The 19,976-nt window shown below is 36.8% G+C and overlaps 1 protein-coding gene across 1 annotated transcript in view; it reads right to left on the minus strand.

Annotated features, from left to right (window-relative positions):
• Positions 1 to 19,976, minus strand: part of USH2A (usherin) — a 774,017-nt gene that overhangs the window by 141,173 nt on the left and 612,868 nt on the right. The window contains exons 56-58 of the mRNA XM_027122185.1: positions 17,399 to 17,582; positions 15,879 to 16,036; positions 897 to 1,055 (exon numbers count right to left, since the gene is read on the minus strand). Of these exons, the coding sequence (XP_026977986.1) occupies positions 897 to 1,055; positions 15,879 to 16,036; positions 17,399 to 17,582 (501 nt within the window). The remainder of the gene's footprint in view (positions 1 to 896; positions 1,056 to 15,878; positions 16,037 to 17,398; positions 17,583 to 19,976) is intronic.

The following is a 19,976-nucleotide window of genomic DNA, read 5'->3' on the forward strand; positions in this document are numbered from 1 at the left end:
TCATCTAAGGTGAAGCAACTTGTTTTGAGTTATACTTCTTCTCTCTTAGCAGTTGGGTGTTATATATTATATAACACCTGGAGGTATCTAGGAAGTGAGAGAGGCTCTTCCTTAAGACCACACAGATAGATGACGACTTCATTGACCACTAGCCTAAGCCATGAAACTCAAGGTGACAGGTTAGGTACACGAGACAGGTATCAGGGAAGCACTGTAAAATATGTTGATTCATCTGAGTGTAACTCAACTTCTAAATAATGTCTCCCTTCCTACTCTCCCACCCCTAAATAAAACTGAAATAGAACCAAGGTGAGTACATTTCCTATGAGATTTTTGTAATGCCTATTTTGTTTTATATTACCAATGATTATTGTATGTGCTCTAGGTGTTTTTCTTTTAAAGGGACTTATAAAACAAGACTTTGGGGCTTCCCTGGTGGCACAGTGGTTGAGAGTCCGCCTGCCAATGCAGGGGACGCGGGTTCGTGCCCCGGTCCGGGAAGATCCCACATGCCGCGGAGCGGCTGGGCCCGTGAGCCATGGCCGCTGAGCCTGCGCGTCCGGAGCCTGTGCTCCGTAACGGGAGAGGCCACAACAGTGAGAGGTCCGCGTACCACAAAACAACAACAACAACAACAAAACCCCCAAAAAACAAGACTTTGCAAAACCTCCATTTTCCTATATTTAAATATTCATGATTTAATGTGCAGAAATGCATAATGCTTCACTCAATGCCAGGCTCTGATTTGTCTGGGTAAACAGTCCAGTACCAATAAGAAATGAAATGTTAGTCTTCGTATTTGAATTGAGAATCTATTCCTTTTTAAGGAATTTTTTTTTTAAATAAAATACTTTTTAATTAAAAAAACCCAGGACGAGTGTCTGAAAGACTTTCACCATTTTGACATGCTTGTATCCTTGTCTCATATTGTGTGGATGGAGTCAAATTTTCCAGAAGGATGGACTGATGATGACCAGCAGAGAAGATCAGAGGTGCTACACTTCCAGCGTTGAGTAAGACATTGTACTCCACAGGTATTTTGGGGGTGAGGATCCCTTTAAAGAGAGAGAGAATAAAAACATGTATGTCTGTTTGGTCAACAAATGTTCCTCTTTTTTTTTTTTTAAATGTTCCTCTTTTAAGAAAAATGTATGTTTCAAATTTTAAACTTAAATGTATACTATTGCTTAATATAGTGATTAATAACTGCATGAAACTTAAGTTGGAAAATATTAGAATGCCTATTCCAAAAGTAAGAAATGTTTATCACCCATTTTTGAAAACAAATGAAATACAATAATTCTCTTCAAAGATATACTCTACGGGCAAATAAAAACGAAGGCATATTTCAAGGCAAATAAATACAAGGCAATTAGAAATGGTCATATATTTTTCCTAGGCTTACTTACTCTTAAAGTACATAAAAAACCCCACCAGTTTTGCTTGTGACAGTAATTTTTCTGTAGGCATTGTGTATGCATCTCATCTGACACGGATCCTTGACATAATAGCCCATAAAGTATCCAAATCATAGTCTACCTAGAGAATTCCCAGTGCATTAATTATTGAGTCAGGACAGTCTACTCTGTCAGTGAGACTTATGGACCTAAATGTATATGAAGTTTGGGTTCAAAAACTGTCATTTTTCACAATGCCTCCTAAAGAAAGAAGGTCCTGTCAGTTTAGCCTCTTTACAATCTATTCATAGAATTAAGTGCCTGTAAGTTTTATTTGGCCATGAACAAGATGCACACTTTCTTAAGGAGAGATTATAAGCCTTGAATGAAGAATATATTGAAACTTTAGGCCCACTAAAGTTTCTCATTAATCTGACAGCTTCTAACATGTGGGCTTCCTTACTTACCTTTGTAATGCTTAAGTAAGTTTCTTTGCTACAGAAACAAGGAAATCTGTAGCACAGGACTAAAGAATGAGGTCTAAAGAATGAAATGTGGTTTTGCTTTTTGTAGCTACAAGCTCCAATGTATGAGGGGCAGAAGAGCTAGCAAATACCAGAGGTGTTCAGTATTTTGTGTAGGATAGATGAAAACAAGGATCCTCACCAGAAGGACTCATCAATCGTTTCCTTTGGAAAGGTGCTAGATGGTGCTGAATTTGGCAACCCAGGCTGAGAATTTTAATTTTAAATTTAGAGCATCCTAATGAAACTGTTGCTTTTGTCCTTACAGCTTAACTTACTGTTATTCTATCATCGATTCCTAAATTCTTCTCTCTGGCTTTATACCTTTCCTCGTGTTCCAGATTTGTATTTTGAACAGCCTCCTTCCCAGAGACCTCAATCTTAACAGGTCCAAAAAAGAATTACACTATTTTCCACTCCCAAACCTGTTATTCTTCTTTGGTTTCCTCTCTCCATTTCCCTATGCTGGAGGCCTTGGAGTAAGACCCTTAGAGTAGACCCTACCTTCTTCACTCTCAAGCTCAAGTGACAAGTATATTCTATCATTTGCTTCTTCAAGAAGTTTGGGTTTATATATAATCAGTGAACAATGGATTGAAAACATGTGAGCCAGGAAGTAGGGTTACCAGTTGGAAAGCGGTTGCATGGTTGTAGCAATAACAAAACAAGAACAGCATTTCACTGCATTCCTGTCTTATGCCAGGCAACATACATTATCTCATTTCACATCACTAGAATGTCAACTTCATACAGCTGGGGACTTTGTTCTTCTCTTGAAGGTAGTTTCAGTGCTTAGATTTTAGTACAGAGCGGTAGCTCAAATGTTGATTGAATGAATGAATGAAACCACATGACAATACTGTAAGGTAAATATCACTACCATTTTTTGAAACGAGAAAACCAAGGGCCAGAGGAGAAACCTGTTGCAGATATCACACAGATTAATTGGGGTGGCCAGACTTGAACTCAGGCCCATTTGATACCAAAGCTTATCTCTCTATATTTATGCTGTCTCTTGATAATAAAGACTTGGATTAGGACAATCGGGGGAAAAAGTGACAGGATAATTTTGAGAGAACACGTATAGACAGGCAGAACAGGTCTTGGAGACTGATTAGCTACAGCGAAAAAAGTGATGGAGGAATTAGAATGACCACTGATGGAACGAAATTATAGGTAAATATTTAAAGCTCTGAAGAGCAGGTTTCCCAAACCAGGATACACACACCCTGGACATTTGTGGACTTTTGTCTAAGTATTTTTGGAGACAAGGACAAACATGTCCTCTTTCCCAAAATCAATTTGACTTGTAAAATTTGTGAAATACACAACTCCCCTGCCCAAGCTAGGGAAAACCAGCAGAATCCCACTATCCCTTGTTCACAAAAATTGGGTGTGGATTTTTCTCCCTAAAAAGCACAAGACTAGGAAATTTTATGTGTAGTGAGTGATGGGAACTTTATCTACTCAGTTTTTTTAACTCTATCGTCACTTCAGAGTGAACTGTACACCAGCCAAAAACGTTTATGCAGACATAACCAGTGTGTTGAACAAGCACAGATACTATTCGCGGTGCAGCCAAAACACAATTTAATTTTTGTCACTTACTATTGCTTTAAAATGAATTTGTTATGCGTAATCTTCCTCAGACATGGGATGAGAAGTTGGCTAGGACCACGATGCTTCTGCTTAGTGTCAGGTAATAGACAATTCTATATTATTTTTTTCAGATATCACAACAAAGATTAATATCTAGAAAATTTAAGTAAATTCATTTTCTCTTTAATGGCATAGTGAGTACATGTAATTAGCTCATTTAGAAGATATTCTTCAAGGCTTAATTCTCAACTGCAAGACAAAACTGGGAATGTTTTTACTGCTCCCAACAAGACTGCTATAATTACGAAGTTTGAGAGTTGTATGAAGGGGGTTGATTACAGAGAGCGTTGGAGACTCTGAATGTATTAACAGGTGAGGAAAACTTAAGTACTATATTAGAGGTAAAATAAAGAGCAATATAATCAGGTTTTTTTTTTCCCCCCACTAAAGATGTTCTTTGGGGAGAATTGCTCGAGGTAGTAAAAGAGATTGAAGAGTGAATCAGTACCCTCTTGGTTTGCAATCTGACCTTTCACAGCAGGAAGATATGCTTATGGGAATATCCATCCAGAGTATCTTGGCATGTCACAGCATCCCACCTCAGATTTGGGGCATTTCTCCTTATCGTTACCCTGACATAGTCTATAAAGCAGTGGGAAGAAAAGGTTGCTGTTTGTACACACATATATATGTGTCATCATATATATATGATGAAATGAAGAGAGGAAGAATTGCCTGGACAGTGGGGTTGGCTTTCTTCAGATTGACTTAATATCCTGAAATAGAACAGCATACCATGCTTTAACTAAAGAGATTAATAGAAAATGTACCCCTGAATGATAAATTATACAATACATTATTGGGGGATGGAGACAAACACATTGGAATTCAATGCCAAATTTGCATGAATTTTTAAGATAAAAAGCAAGACCTTAAAAAAGTTGCAAGGTTATGGTGATTGCTTCAGGTTTTTTCCAAACCTCCTGGGACTGCATGTTCATTCTGTCTTCTCTGATCTTAGGGTAGAACTTGTAGAAAAGTTTGACAAACACACATTTGAAAAACATGCCATGAGTCTTGAACTAGATAAACCACAGAATGGAGTCAGATCAAATCCCTCTTCTGCCTTCATTTGTCCCTGGTAAATTACCCACCCTCTACGGATGCCAGTCTCTTCACCTGTAAAATGATGACACTAATAGCCACATCTTAAAGTGCTGAAAGGATTAAATTAAAAATGTATGTAAAGCATTTTAGGTCATTACTGCAAATAGAAAGTACTGAATAAATGACAGACATCTCTACAAAAGGAAATGGAACAAAATGCAAAAAACCCCCCAAAACCCAGTTATGACACTGTTTTCATGTGCCTTCTAACGCTTCTGAACCCATCTTTATATAAAGCTGCTATTCTAATTACAATTACAGCAATGCTATATTGAATCAAGTAAATATCTTTATAACTATCTTGTTATCCTAGTTTTATTTTCTACATATACTTGGATGTGGTCAACTTGTCTTTCTGTAACGATATCCTCGTCTTTATTCTTAGCAGTAATTTAGAGTGGTCTTCCCTTTGATTTGTCTGAGGTTGCACCTCATTATATGTCTTTAGTCTGTACCTACTGGTCTGCTTCCAGTAACTTCTCTGCTTAAAAGGACAGGACTCCTAGGAGGTCAGGAAACAAAACTGTACTTCCACCACATCTCAAATATAGACATAACCTTGATCATGGCTGCTCAAAGCATGAACCCAGAAAAGGCAATTTTCCACATCTTGGTTAATAAATGTCCTTTATATACACCTATGAGGTGTTGAAACAGAAAACGCTCCTTGAAGCTGTGAACATGTCAAGCACTGACACGCGTTTATTTAGGAAGAGGGCCCCCTCCACTGTCATATTTTATAGGACAGTGACATGAAAGCCTCCTGTGTTCCTGCAAACCCTAGACCATCTGCAATGAGTCTGAAACGACCTAGCCCCCTGGTATTCTGATGACTAAATGAAATGAAATGGGCATATTTGTTAAAGTCAGCTGGCAAGCCACACGACTTGGTGAGTTCCTGAGTTCATAAATTTATGTCAGAGCAAGACGAGCAGTGGAAACTCACGTGAACCAATTTACCCGAAGTGCAAATGGCAGTTTTGTTATTTGGTGTCAAAGTTACCAGTTGCACGATGACAAGCTGCCATAACACATTTTCCTGTTCGCTAAAGAACAAGGATTTCGTTGGTTAATATTCCTGGCGAGGCTCCTTTTCATAATTTACAACAACTAGATGCTGATAGGTTATTTAACATTTATGAAGTTAAGATGTAATCAGAAAAACCCTGATTATCTTTACAAATAAAAAAGTTAAATTATTCAACTTTTTTTTTCCTCTGTGGCTTCATTTCACAGCAGGTGCACACTTTACAATGGGACAAGTCAATCAAATAAAGCTTTTCTAAAATCTTTTTTTAGGAGCTGGAACAAGAACAATTCTAAGAGGAAAACTATTAATTCGGTTTGATAGCCACGTTTGCTTCAAACCACGGGCTGTGCTTCACATAATGCTTTTAACAAATTAGCCCAATGTCTCCTTTGTAGAGATAGGGGTATCTTGGTTATGTCCTTTGGGGGCCATGGAAGTGCAACCAGACCCTCTTGAACACACATCCATACCAACTGTATGGAAATTTTACATCGTTTGTATAATAGTTATCATTTTATGCCTCTTCTACCCAACTAGATGGTAGGGTTCTTGACAAGAAGGACGATGCCTCATTCATTCTTCTTTTTAACTCTCAAAATGTCGCGTCGTGCCTCACTCCTGAGAGGGTCCCAGTAAACATTTTCACGTTTGTTAAAATGAACAGATGAATCAATCCACTCAAATGTAAATGAATTACATCCTTTGAAATTTTAAGCTGCAAACAGAATGATTCTACTGGGTTACTGGATGAACTGCCCTTGAACTACTTTGTCCTCATTTTCGTTTGCTGTATCTATGGCCATTTTTCTTTTTTTAAGTTTTGAACTGGATCATAGTACAATGCAGAAAAAAAAATCATTTGCTTTATGTACTGTTTAGTGAAAAAATACAGTACAGTGGGTTTGCTCATAGAATTTGGAGTCAGATTCATTGTGGGTTGGCTCTGACACCTATGTGATGAATCACCTAGAGAAGAAAGCTTTTAACATCGAAATTGACTTTTCTCATTAGCAACACAGGGAGAACATTGGATGTACTACACGTTGTTATGAACATTAAATAGATATGTGTTAATCTCTTGGAAAATGCCTAGCACATATTAGAACTCAATAAGGTGAGATAAATTTATTAAACACCCAAAGCAAAGACAACAAAAGCAAAAATACTCAGATGGGACTACGTCAAACTAAAGAGCTTCTGCACAGCAAAGAATGAATAGAATCAATAGAATGAAAAGACCACGTATGGAATGGGAGAAAATATTTGCAAACCACATATCTGATGAAGGATTAAATATCTAAAGTATACAAGGAAGCCCTACAATGCAATAGCAAAAAAAAAAAAAAAAAATCCAATTGAAAAATGGACAAAGGACCTAAAAATACATTTTTCCGAGGAAGATATACAAACAACCAACAGGTACATGAAAAGATGCTCACTATCAATAATCATCAGGTAAATGCAAATCAAAACCACAGTGAGATATCATTTCACACCTGTTAGGATCCCTATTACCAAAAAGACGAGATAAATGCTGATGAGAATGTGAGAAAAAAGAACCCTTGTATATCACTGTTGGGAATGTAAACTGGTACAGGCACTATGGAAAGCAGTATGGAGGTTCCTCAAAAAATTAAAAGTAGAACTACAATATGATCCATCAATTCTACTTCTGGGTATGTATCCAAAGGAAATGAAATCATTATCTCAAAGAGATAGCTGCACGCCTACGTTCACTGCAGCATTATTCACAATAGTCAAGGATTAGAAACAACTAATGTCCTAAATGTCCATTAATGGATGACTGGATAAAGAAAATGTGATATATATACAATGCACTGTTGTTCAACCTTAAAAAAGATGGAAATCCTGCCATTTGCTACAACATGGATGAACCTAGAGGGCATTGTGTTAAGTGAAACAGACAGAAAGACAAATACCTAATGGTATCGTTTATATATGGAATCATTAAAAAAAAAAGTTGAACTCATAGAAACAGTAAATGCTGGTTGTCAGGGGCTGAGAGAATGGGGGAAATAGGGAGAGGTTGGCAAAAGGGTGCAAACTTTCAGTTATAAGATGAATAAGGTCTGAGGATCTATTGTATAACACGGTGACTATAGTAAAGAAAAGAAAAAAGAGGAAATATATGAGATGATGAATGTGTTAATTAAATCAATGGTGGGAATCCCTTCACAATATATACGTGTATCAAGTGATCATGTTATACACTTTAAATATATCACCATTCTATTTGTCAGTTATACCTCAGTAAAAGTGAAAAGATAAGTGAAGTAATGTAATATGCAAAATAAACTACAAATCATTGAAATGAGTTTTACATTTTCTTCTGAAACTCACCACTACTTGTCACTTGGCTATTACCCTTATAAGAAACCCGAAACAATTACCAATGTTGAATCATCCCAATTAATGCAACATGAATTCTTTAAAAAGCTTAATGCCAATTTTGACTTTAAATGGATAGTATCTGATGTAATACACTGCAGTTGATGAGTTCACTGAACACCAAGATGCTTAATGTCTACCCGCAGGCCATATTGTGGCTAGCTACCCTTTAATCAAAACTTGATTAATAAAAATCATTTATATTCCTAAGCAATATTAATTTAAATGATTTCTCAGTAGAAGAATTGTTGCCAATTCTTTTCTTTAATGGACTAAGAGATAAATGTGACAGGAAAAGCACCATTATTTCAATATTATGCATTAAGCCTAAATAACTCACCATCTTTAGTGAGAAAAAGCGGGTGTTGAATCCAATGATATTGTTAATTAGAAGATGATTAAGGGCTAGGATAGATCAAAACAGAGTCGTCATCTTGATAAATTAGAAAGTCCCATTATTACCTTCAGAGTTTAAATAATTTTGAATGTTTGGATTCTGAAATGGCAGGGATGCCTATCTCCATTCTTAATCTGAGTAAACCACTTACATCCCATGAAGTATTTTCTTTTTCATTTTTCTATACATTTTCAACCACTAAGGTAGCATATATCCTTTTTTCTCTTTAATATGAATGTGTAAATTCTGACCCAAGGTTCAGAGCTTGTAAAAGGTGAGAAGAAATGTTTAGGAATAAACTAATCTGGTTTACGTTGTCTGTAGATTCAAATAAGAACAGCCAGCATATACCCAGTGCCCACTGAATGTGGGCTTCTATAGGAAATCAAGTGTTTGAATAATTTTAAACAGCAGAAAATCCAAAATTTATTTATATTTGCCTGAATGATAAAGTTTAGAAGCTTACTCAACATTTTTGTTCCTTTAATACTTTAGCAAACATTTTATAAGGACATGTTGTTTGTGTATCATCTGATTTGAAAGTACAAATGATGTACAGAAGAGCGGAAATCTTGTTTTTTTTTTAGTTCGGAGAGTTTTGATAATCTTACCGCTAACTTTTGTCAAGTAATAATGAGAGAAAGTAAACCAGGATTTACTTGGGAGGTAAAAGACAGTCTACAAAGGGCTTAAAATAGTCTTTGAATAATCTCTCTGTAGTTATTTGAGAAATGACTCTTTTCCTTTCCCACCTAATTAAAATCTTCCTGGACCTGGAATCTAGTTTTGCTAAGTCACGTCTACTCTTTCTGCACTTCTAGATGGGTCAGTAACGGCTTCTGGTTACTAGTTCCCTCACGCCTCAGGAGATAACTATTGCCAGGTAGATATTTTCCCTTCAGGGGCTCGTCATTTTCCACCATTAATTCTTCTGGTCTTGACACGCCCCACACACAAAATTTTCTCCCCAAATCGTTTGGTTTTCCCCAACACCTAGCTCTGCTTCTTGGCCTCTAGGCTACTATTTCAGAAAACCTAGTTGCTCTATCGTAAATCTAAAAGACTTTGGGCAATAAATGGAAAGTATGATTTGGATTTAAGAGTTAAGCCAAAGACAGGAAGGAATTGCTCTTATAAGGCAGCAGCAGAGCGCAGACCTGAATTTGAATTCAGGCTGTGTGACCTTGAGTAAATTATATTACTTCTTCAAGATTCAAGTTTCTTATCTTAATATTTTGATAATGATATTACTTGTCTACCAGGGTTTGCATGAGAATTAACTGCAGTAAGGCAGGGAAAGTGCTTATCAAATTGTTTGGCACATACTAGGAATTTAAAAAATGGCAAATATACACAAGTAATGTTAATGAGTATATGATATTTATCACAATTTCTCTTCCCCTGAATATTCTCATATACTCTCTGGCCTGAACCCCTTTTACTAACAGGATTTATAAACAATAAGGCAATTTATAGATAACACTGATCATTAACAATGTGTAAACTGAAAGCCCACATAATTGCACGGGTCATTTTCTGTTGCCAGGCAACCACAGAGATAGTTTTCTCCCAGCAACTTACCTGTGTAAGGTCACTCTGTCCTTACTGACCACGAAACAAAATACGTGTGAAAAACAATCAGTTAACCACTATTTTGGCTTTGGACATTCAAGGGAAACTGGTTTGATCTGCATTTTCAGAGATTTATTGTAGCTGACCACTTTTGACCACCCATGATGTGGGTGATCCATGGTTACTAAACTTGGAGCACATCAGTGTCATCTGCCGAACTTAACTCTAGCCCAGGACATTCTTATTCAGTAAACTTGGGGTTGAGAATCTGTCTTTGCACAAACTTTCCAGGTGATCCTAATGTTCACTCAGGTTTGGGAACTACAGGTATGGACTGTTTTGTCCATTTTTCAGCTCTGTGTATGATATAATCACTTTGCAATGGCAGGAGGGTATGATGAATACCTAGAAAGCTCTCGACTGTCAGCAAATAAACAACCTCAAGTTATAACAAGTTTGTTTTCTTCCTGTTTAAAATATATATTTGTGACTATTCAGGAACAGAAAATGTTTTTATTATCCAAATCAAAACACAGCATGAGGTACTTTCCAATAAAATCAACTGTAGATTATACACAAGTCAAAATCATCTCCCTGTTTACTAAGTTCAAAATCCTTCTAGGCACCAGGAAAAAAGTTTAATTTAAGACTTTAATCTTTCCATATATTACAGGGTTTCTGTCATGGAGTTTGTGCATCTGAAACTAAAAGATTGACAGGCCTGGATATTATGGATTTATTAACTGCTGGTTACATGGTCAGAGCTAGTGTGTAAAGCATTTCTACAATATCACTTAGGCTGGACTGGAATGAACAATTTCTACAAAATTGAGGTAGACAAGAGTTAAGGTGACATTAAAAAAGCAAAACTTATGCCTTATTTCACAATGATCCTTTTCTAAATAGAAACATTATGCTTTAAACATGAAAATATGATATTGAACTCAAAGAAAAAAAATGACAAAATTCTGGGAAATTTGAAAGAAATCTTAAAAATTTACAAACCCAATCTTGCAATATGCAGTTTTATGATTTTGAAAGTGGAGGCCTTGGGACCTAGCAGATTTTGGGGCAAATACATATTTATTTATTTAACATCTTTATTGGAGTATAATTGCTTTACAATGTGTGTTACTTTCTGCTTTATAACAAAGTGATTCAGCTATACATATGCATATATCCCCATATCTCCTCCCTCTTGCGTCTCCCTCCCTCCCACCCTCCCTATCCCACCCCTATATGTGGACACAAAGAACCAAGCTGATCTCCCTGTGCTATGTGGCTGCTTCCCACTAGCTATCTATTTTACATTTGGTAGTGTATATATGTCCATGCCACTCTCTCACTTCGTCCCAGCTTACCCTTCCCCGTCTCCGCGTCCTCAAGTCCATTCTCTACATCTACATCTTTATTCCTGTCCTACCCCTAGGTTCTTCAGAACTATTTTTTTTTTTTTTTAGATTCCATATATATGTGTTAGCATACGGTATTTGTTTTTCTCTTTCTGACTTACTTCACTCTGTATGACAGTCTCTAGGTCCATCCACCTCACTACAAATAACTCAGTTTCATTTCTTTTTATGGCTAATATTCCATTGTATATATGTGCCACATCTCCTTTATCCATTCTTCTGTCAATGGACACTTCGGTTGCTTCCATGTCCTGGCTATTGTAAATAGAGCTGCAATGAACATTGCGGTACATGACACCTTTGAAATATGGTTTTCTCAGGGTATATGCCCAGTAGTGGGATTGCTGGGTTGTATGGTGGTTCTATTTTTAGTTTTTAAGGAACTTCCATACTGTTCTTCATAGTGGCTGTATCAATTTACATTCCCACCAACAGTGCAAGAGGGTTCCCTTTTCTCCACACCCTCTCCAGCATTTATTGTTTATAGATTTTTTGATGATGGCCATTCCGACTGGTGTGAGGTGATACCTCACTGTAGTTTTGATTTGAATTTCTCTAATGATTAGTGATGTTGAGCATCCTTTCATGTGTTTCTTGGCAATCTGTATATCTTCTTTGGAGAAATGTGTATTTAGGTCTTCTGCCCATTTTTGGATGGGGCTGTTGTTTTTTTTTTTTTGATATTGAGCTGCATGAGCTGCTTGTAAATTTTGGAGACTAATCCTTGTCAGTTGCTTCATTTGCAAATATTTTCTCCCATTTTGAGGGTTGTCTTTTTGTCTTGTTTATGGTTTCCTTTGCTGTGCAAAAGTTTTTAAGTTTAATTAGGTCCCATGTGTTTATTTTTGTTTTTATTTCCATTTCTCTAGGAGGTGGGTCAAAAAGGATCTTGCTGTGATTTATGTCATACAGTGTTCTGCCTATGTTTTCCTCTAAGCGTTTGATAGTGTCTGGCCTTACTCTTAGGTCTTTAATCCATTTTGAGATTATTTTTGTGTATGGCATTAGGGAGTCTTCTAATTTCATTCTTTTACATGTAGCTGTCAATTTTCCCAGCACCACTTATTGAGGAGGCTGTCTTTTCTCCATTGTATATTCTTGCCTCCTTTGTTGTAAATTAGGTGCCCATATGTGCATGGGTTTATCTCTGGGCATTCTGTCCTGCACCATTGAGCTATATATCTGTTTTTGTGCCAGTACCATACTGTCTTGATTACTGTAGCTTTGTAGTATAGTCTGAAGTCAGGGAGCCTGATTCTTCCAGCTCTGTTTTTCTGTATCAGGATTGCTTTGGCTATTCGTGGTCTTTTGTGTTTCCATATAAATTGTGAAATTTTTTGCTCTTTTTCTGTGAAAAATGCCATTGGTAGTTTGATAGGGATTGCATTGAATCTGTAGATTGCTTTGGGTAGTATAGTCATTTTCACAATGTTGATCCTTCCAATCCAAGAACATGATATATTTCTCCATCTGTTTGCATCATCTTTAATTTCTTTCATCAGTGTCATATAGTTTTCTGCCTACAGGTCTTTTGTCTCCTTAGGTAGGTTTATTCCTAGGTATTTTATTCTTTCTGTTGCAGTGGTAAATGGGAGTGTTTCCTTAATTTCTCTTTCAGATTTTTCATCAATAGTGTATAGGAATGCAAGAGATTTCTGTGCGTTAATCTTCTATCCTGCTACTTTACCAAATTCATTAATTAGCTCTAGTAGTTTTCTGGTAGCATCTTTAGGATTCTCTATCTATAATATCATGTCATCTGCAAACAGTGACAGCTTTATTTCTTCTTTTCCAATTTGGATTCCTTTTATTTCTTTTTCTTCTCTGATTTCTTCTCTGATTGATTTTACAGATGGAGATAACTGAGACTCAAAGAAACTGACTTATTTAAAGTCAGCTAATAGCTGGCACAGAAATATGATATCGCTTATATGTGGAATATAAAAAAATGAACTTATTTACAAAACAGAAACAGAGTCACAGATGTAGAAAACAAACTTATATAGAAAACAAACTTATGGGGAAAGGGCGGGGGAGGGATAAATTGGGAGATTGGGATTGACATACACACTACTATATATAAAACAGATAACTAATAAGAACCTACTGCATAGCACAGGGAACTCTACTCAATACTCTGTATGACCTACATGGGAAAAGAATCTAAAAAAGAGTGGATATATGTATATGTATAACTGATTCACTTTGCTGTACACCTAAAACTAACACAACATTGTTATAGTTGATAACACTGTATCAACTATACTCCAATAAAAAATTTTTTTAAAAAGAAAGATGTTTTCAAATCCTTACTAAGTGTGAAATCTTCGGATTAGCAATGACAATTTAGGTGTGTAATAATATGAAAATGACATGTAATTTGATAAACTAGGGGTCCCCAAACCCCAGGCTGCAGATGGTACCAGTCTGTGGCCTGTTAGGAACCAGGCTGCACAGCAGGAGGTGAGCGGTGGGCAAGGCAGTGAAGCTTCATCTGCCGCTCCCCATCGCTCCCCATCGCTCGCATTACTGCCTGAACCATCCCCCACCCCATCCGTGGAAAAACTGTCTTCCACGAAACCGGTCCCTGGTGCCAAAAAGGCTGGGGACCTCTGTGATAAACCATGGAACTTCCTGGTCACTTGGCTAGAAAATCATCAACTTTGCGTATCACCCTGGATTTTCTTTATTGCTCTTTGCAAACTGGTATGGTAAAAGACCCTGGACTGAATCTGAGAAGTCTCCAGTCAATAGGCTGAATCTGGTCTCAGGCTGGCTCTGTGATGCCTCATTTTACTTCGTGGAGCAAAAATACCACGGTACTATAAGAATGCCAAGGAGAAATACGCTAAAAGGCTGCAAGTTGGCCATGCTCTCCCATGAAGGTAGAAATCAATTCCATAAAAGGATATGTAAGTTTGTATATTTTTCACAGCAGGAGATTGTATTTATTCCTCTGTTAAAATTAAGAGCAGAGTTCAAGAACAGCTGTGCTTCTAATACTGAGATCTGAATTATAGTACTTTATGACACATCCCGGCGCTATGGATTATTCTTTCTTGTTTTGTTTAATTTAATATGTTGCATGTTCATTTTAATACAAAGGTGGATGAAATCATTTATACTTTATATCTTAGAGCAACTTAAGTTTTTCTTTGCTTAGAAAGCTCTTCAGAGATTTTCTCCTGCAAATTTGTCCCCCAAAAGATCCTTTTTTTCTTTGATCTGAGATTATGACATCAGAAGGATGTTGGTTCATGAGAATTTAAGTTTTATATACTGGGTTGGCCAAAAAGTTCGTTCAGGTTTTTCCATACCATCTTACAGAAAAACCCGAACAAACTTTTTGGCCAATCCAATATTATGCCTTTATGTTATCTTTATGCCTAAATTACATGTTTTGACTGAGTTATGTTTTCAGTTCAATGCAAAATATGTCTGTTAATTATTTTATGGAATGGATCTGCTGATAGCCCAAATGACTGTTAACCAATTATTTTCAGTACCATGTTGAAATATGGCTAAACTTAATCTGATGGGGACAACAGGGGTTTGTGTTAATTTCATGTTTCAACTTCATGTTAAGACTAGATATTAAAAATAAACTCACATATCTTTGAAGTTCATTTAACACCTTAATCAGTTTTAAATTTTACTGAAACAAAACTTCCAAATATCCCTAATGTTAAAAGACAGAGCAAGCAGATTTCACTCTAATCCTTAATCCACAGTGTTAATGCAGCCAGAGTTTGACCTGAGGATGGTGATTATATTCCAAATATAATATTGCACTAAACCACAAAAGCAACCTACTAGGGACTCAATGGTTTGGTGGAGGCTACACAGCTTAGAGAGGTAAAATTCAGCTACGATATAACTGGTCACAACTCAAGATACATGGGTGGAGTGGTCTATTTTCTTTCTGAATTCTCCATTCACTACTATAATATAATGCCAATGACTCAATCTAGGGAATCCTGTAGAAATGGATGCTCAAGGTAGTTCAGACCTATGTGACTTACCTTGCATATGTATGAATAAGAAAAGAGATATTTAGGCTCTGGTACTTGAAAGAAAGTGTTGCTTTGATAGAAAAGTATATATCTAGGTATCTATATATCTTTATCTATACACCTACACCTATATCTATCTATACGTACGTACATAAATGCTAACACATGTATTCACCCGTGAGTGTAGTTTGGTTTATTCTGTTTATATTTATCCAGGAGACAGAATATGTCCTTCTGATTTACTGAATTCACATTTCCAGTCCTATCTCCAATTAATTCCCTCTGAAATGTTTTATGTACACATGCGCGTGCGTGCGCATGCGTGTACACACACACACACACAGGTTTTATTTCTTACCTGGTGGGGTCCAAGCTACATATATGGAATCAGGCCCAATTACTGTGATGTTATATGGACGTTGGATTTCTTCTGGTGTTAATATAGGTGTCTGTATAATGTACTCATTACTGGGACTGCTGCCACCTTCAGTAGTGGCTTCCAGCTTATAAATGTACCTATATTTAAAAAAGAAAGAATTGTGATAAGGCAATGCACACGATAATTGGAAGTGATTTCTGGCTTTTCTATCTATTGCTTGGTTCTAAATTTGTGACAAATTGCAAATTCTTTGTTCCCCATCCAGAGACTTTACCATGGACCTTATAATTTTTCTAGCACAGGGAACATTCTCTCCAGGACATCACTATTTCGGGCCCTTTCCCATTTTATTTTATTTTTTCTTATTTTTTATTTTTTTTAAATATGGGCATTTTAAAATGTAAATTTATTATTATTATTTTAATTATTTAATTAAGTTTTGGCTGTGTTGGGTCTTTGTTGCTGTACGTGGGCTTTTCTCTAGTTGTGGTGAGCAGGGCTACTCTTCGTTGTGGTGCGTGGGCTTCTCACTGCAGTGGCTTCTCTTGTTGCAGAGCATGGGCTCTAGGCGCACGGGGTTCAGTAGTTGTGGCATGTGGGCTCAGTAGTTGCAGCTCAAGGGCTCTAGAGCACAGGCTCAGTAGTTGTGGCGCACAGGCTTCGTTGTTCTGTGGCATGTGGGATCTTCCCGGACCAGGGCTCGAACCCGTGTCCCCTGCATTGTCAGGTGGATTCTTAACCACTGCGCCACCAGGGAAGTCGCCCCCATTTTATTTTTAATCGTCGAGTAATTCATCGCTTTTCTTAAAGATTTCAGGAAAGTCTTGGAGTGTGCTGGTGGATTGTGGAGGATTCAAATGAATGTTCTCCAGTTTTAAATGGGTTAGAGTTCAGGGAAATATGTTTAGAGAAAGATGTCTCTAAATTGATCTGCTACTCTCTACAATAAAACTAAATTGATCTCTACTCTCTGTAAGAAAACATCTGTTGATCTAAGATGTATTCGATCTCTGCAGAGAAATGAATGGGACTGAATTGCAAATATGTGGACGTTTTCCCCCTCAAACCACTCCTGTCTATATATAGCATAGCAAGTAGAGAAAACATTATCCCAGAAGTAAAGGTTGTTGATACAAAACACACCTCTTTAGATCTCTTTTCTTGCTAGTTTAGGGATGCATGATTTTGAAGATCATTTGATAATTCTTAAAATTGAATACTTTGTGTATTTCATATACTAAAAAATTCTCATGTCAAATAAAAGGCTGTTTACAGTTCTAAGGAATATCATGTCCTCTGAAGACTACTGTAATGAGCTAGTGTTTGCATCTTCAACATCTGAAATGGATTAAGAGATTTCATCAGCTATGGAATGGCTAATATATGAGATTAATTAACCAATTCATTTAATATTGTTTCAGTTGGAGATGGCCTCTTTCTCAACCCTGAGAAATCTGTAATTCTCACTGTATGATTGGTAAAGTTTTCTTTTAGTTTACCTGCTGTTGGGCTCCAGGTTTTTATCAGTGAAGTTCTGCTCCTCACTGCCCCCCAGGAAAACCAAGCTTCCATTACGACTCAATTGATATTGAGAAATGAGGCCATTGGGCTTTTCCGGCAGACTCCAATATAATTCCACTGTTGTAGAATTGATGATAATGTGTCGAGGTGTCACCCAAACTCCTGGCAAAAATAACACAAGGAAGTTTTATTGCTAGGATACAGTAAGCACCATATCAAAAGTCATACCATCACTCCACACGCTATATTTTTATCTGTTGATAAAAAAATCTCATGGTGAGCAACAAAAATACATTTTATTTGTTTTGGAGGTAAAGTACATAATCGGGTATAAATATATAAATACTTTTCTAATGCTTTAATTATTATTAGTTTTGAATTGCCTTTAGAAAATGAATGCCAGACAACTAGTGATGGAGACTTTCTCTATCTTGGCTGTTACTCTGAGTGTAATCAAGACCTAAGAAAATATCCAGGAATTTTCAAATTTGATGCCTGTTTACTTGGAATCATAATCTAGTATTTGCCTGAATTATGAAATTCGATGAACAAACATACTTTGCCTGTGCCTCTCTGACACTACATGCTGTGCTTGTTTTTTTTCCTTTCTCTCTGGCTACTTCCAGCCTCATTTACTGGCTTCTCTTCCCTTCCTGGACCTCAAAATGATGTAGTGCCTCGGAGAACTAGGCTCTCTCCTCTACCCTTCCCTCCCTTCTTCTCCTTTCCTCTCCTCTTGTTTGGCAACACTGTCTTTGTAGTTGATCTCCATTTAGTCTCAGTTTTAAACATTATCTCTATGTTGAACACTGCCCGATGCATATCGCTACACTAAAACTCTCTCCTGAGCTTCAGACACATGAGCTCCACTCTCTACTTGTCTACCTCCATTTAGATGACTAATAACATATCAAAAACCTAAAACATCTAAAACAGAACTCTTGGTTTTCTGGTCTACAATCTATTTGTCTCCAAATCTTATCGAACTATTCATTTTCTTGGGCAAAACACAAAAAAATTATCCCTGAGGCTCTTACTTTTCTCACCCCTAAATATAATCTATCATCGAGTCCTGCAGATTCTACCCTGAATGTGCATAGTCCTTTCTATTTTTACCTCTCCTGATCCAAACTACATTTCTCCCTCTCATGGACTCCTGTGATAGCCTCTAAACTAGTGTCTGTGTTTTAAATCTTGTCGTTCTCTCTGTCACTTATAAAAGCATATATAGTATATATGTAACCTAGTATAATATTCATAAAATATACAGCCCTTTTGAAATTATTCATATAGTATAATTCCAATTCCTTACGATAACCTGTATGGCCCTACATTTTTCTGGCTCTGGACTACCTGGCACCATTCTCTCCATCATTCACGAAGCTCCAGCCACACCAGACTCCTTTCCAGCCTCAGAATGTTTCAAGTTCTTTCTCACCTCTGAGCTTTTGCACTTCCATTCCCTCTGACTGGAACACTTTTGTTCGTGGCACCATGACAACTGTGCATTTTATTCTCAGATTTCAGTGACCCATGTAAATATCACCTTATCAGGGAGGTCTTATTGACCACTATTCCCTAACTATAACTTTAACCCTATCTAAAGTGATCCCAACCTTGTTCCTCTCTATCATATGCCCTTTTCTATTTTCCTCTCAATGCTCGTAACATCATAATCATCTTCTTTCTTTGATATCATCATTATTTTTTGTTTTTATGACTGTGTGGTCTATTTCTTTCTCCTGCTTTTAATACAAAGTTAGCTGCATGAGGGCAGGGGTCTACTCTGTATTAGTAGTCCATGTATCTTTATGGATAGCACAATGCCTCATAAATATTGAATAATTTTGTCGTAAATTTATGTCCCACAAATTACTATGTTAAGTATTCTATGGAATACAAATGCGACTAAGATATGGCTCATTTTTATGAGGAGTTTATACCCTCTGTATAAAAGATAAAATGTGTACACAAACAACTGTAATTCAAGGTCAAATATTTAAGTAGTCTTATCAATGTAAAAATGTATTGATGGAGAACCTAGCGATGAGAAAGATTTTCATGTTGTCATCTGGTCATGCTCTGAATAGACTCTGTAACTCTCTTCTTCAGCTTTTAAAAACTCATTTCAATATTAGGTTCTCAATAATCAATAGTTTTCGGTTGATTGTACCTCCTGTGTAAGTTCCTCAGGAAAGGGTAAGATTTCAACACTTCTATAAGAAAAGGACATTCAAATGCTATTTACTTAGCAGCATTCTGAAAGAACCAAGATCGATTTAAAAATGGCTCAAACTTACTGATTTTCTAAAGAACAGCTTAATCCTGAGAAGAGAGTAGTTCATTTTGTTCTGAAAGCTCACCCTATGTTAGGTACTTGAACAAATCCACAAATCATAATATACATTTATGTTTGGGTCTCTCTGCCAACAGTTGCTGGATGACTCACCCAGCTAATTAGAGCTCTGATTTAAACGTGATATTAGTTTGTTGATTTAAAAGATAAAGAATAAGGCTGTAGTTCATAATCCGCTTCCTGCAGTCCTGTCTTCCTTA

This window comes from Aethalodelphis obliquidens, unplaced genomic scaffold, assembly GCF_003676395.1.
Source record: "Aethalodelphis obliquidens isolate GAN/ISIS:26980383/991018 unplaced genomic scaffold, ASM367639v1 scaffold24, whole genome shotgun sequence".
In the NCBI taxonomy this organism is placed as follows: domain Eukaryota; kingdom Metazoa; phylum Chordata; class Mammalia; order Artiodactyla; family Delphinidae; genus Aethalodelphis; species Aethalodelphis obliquidens.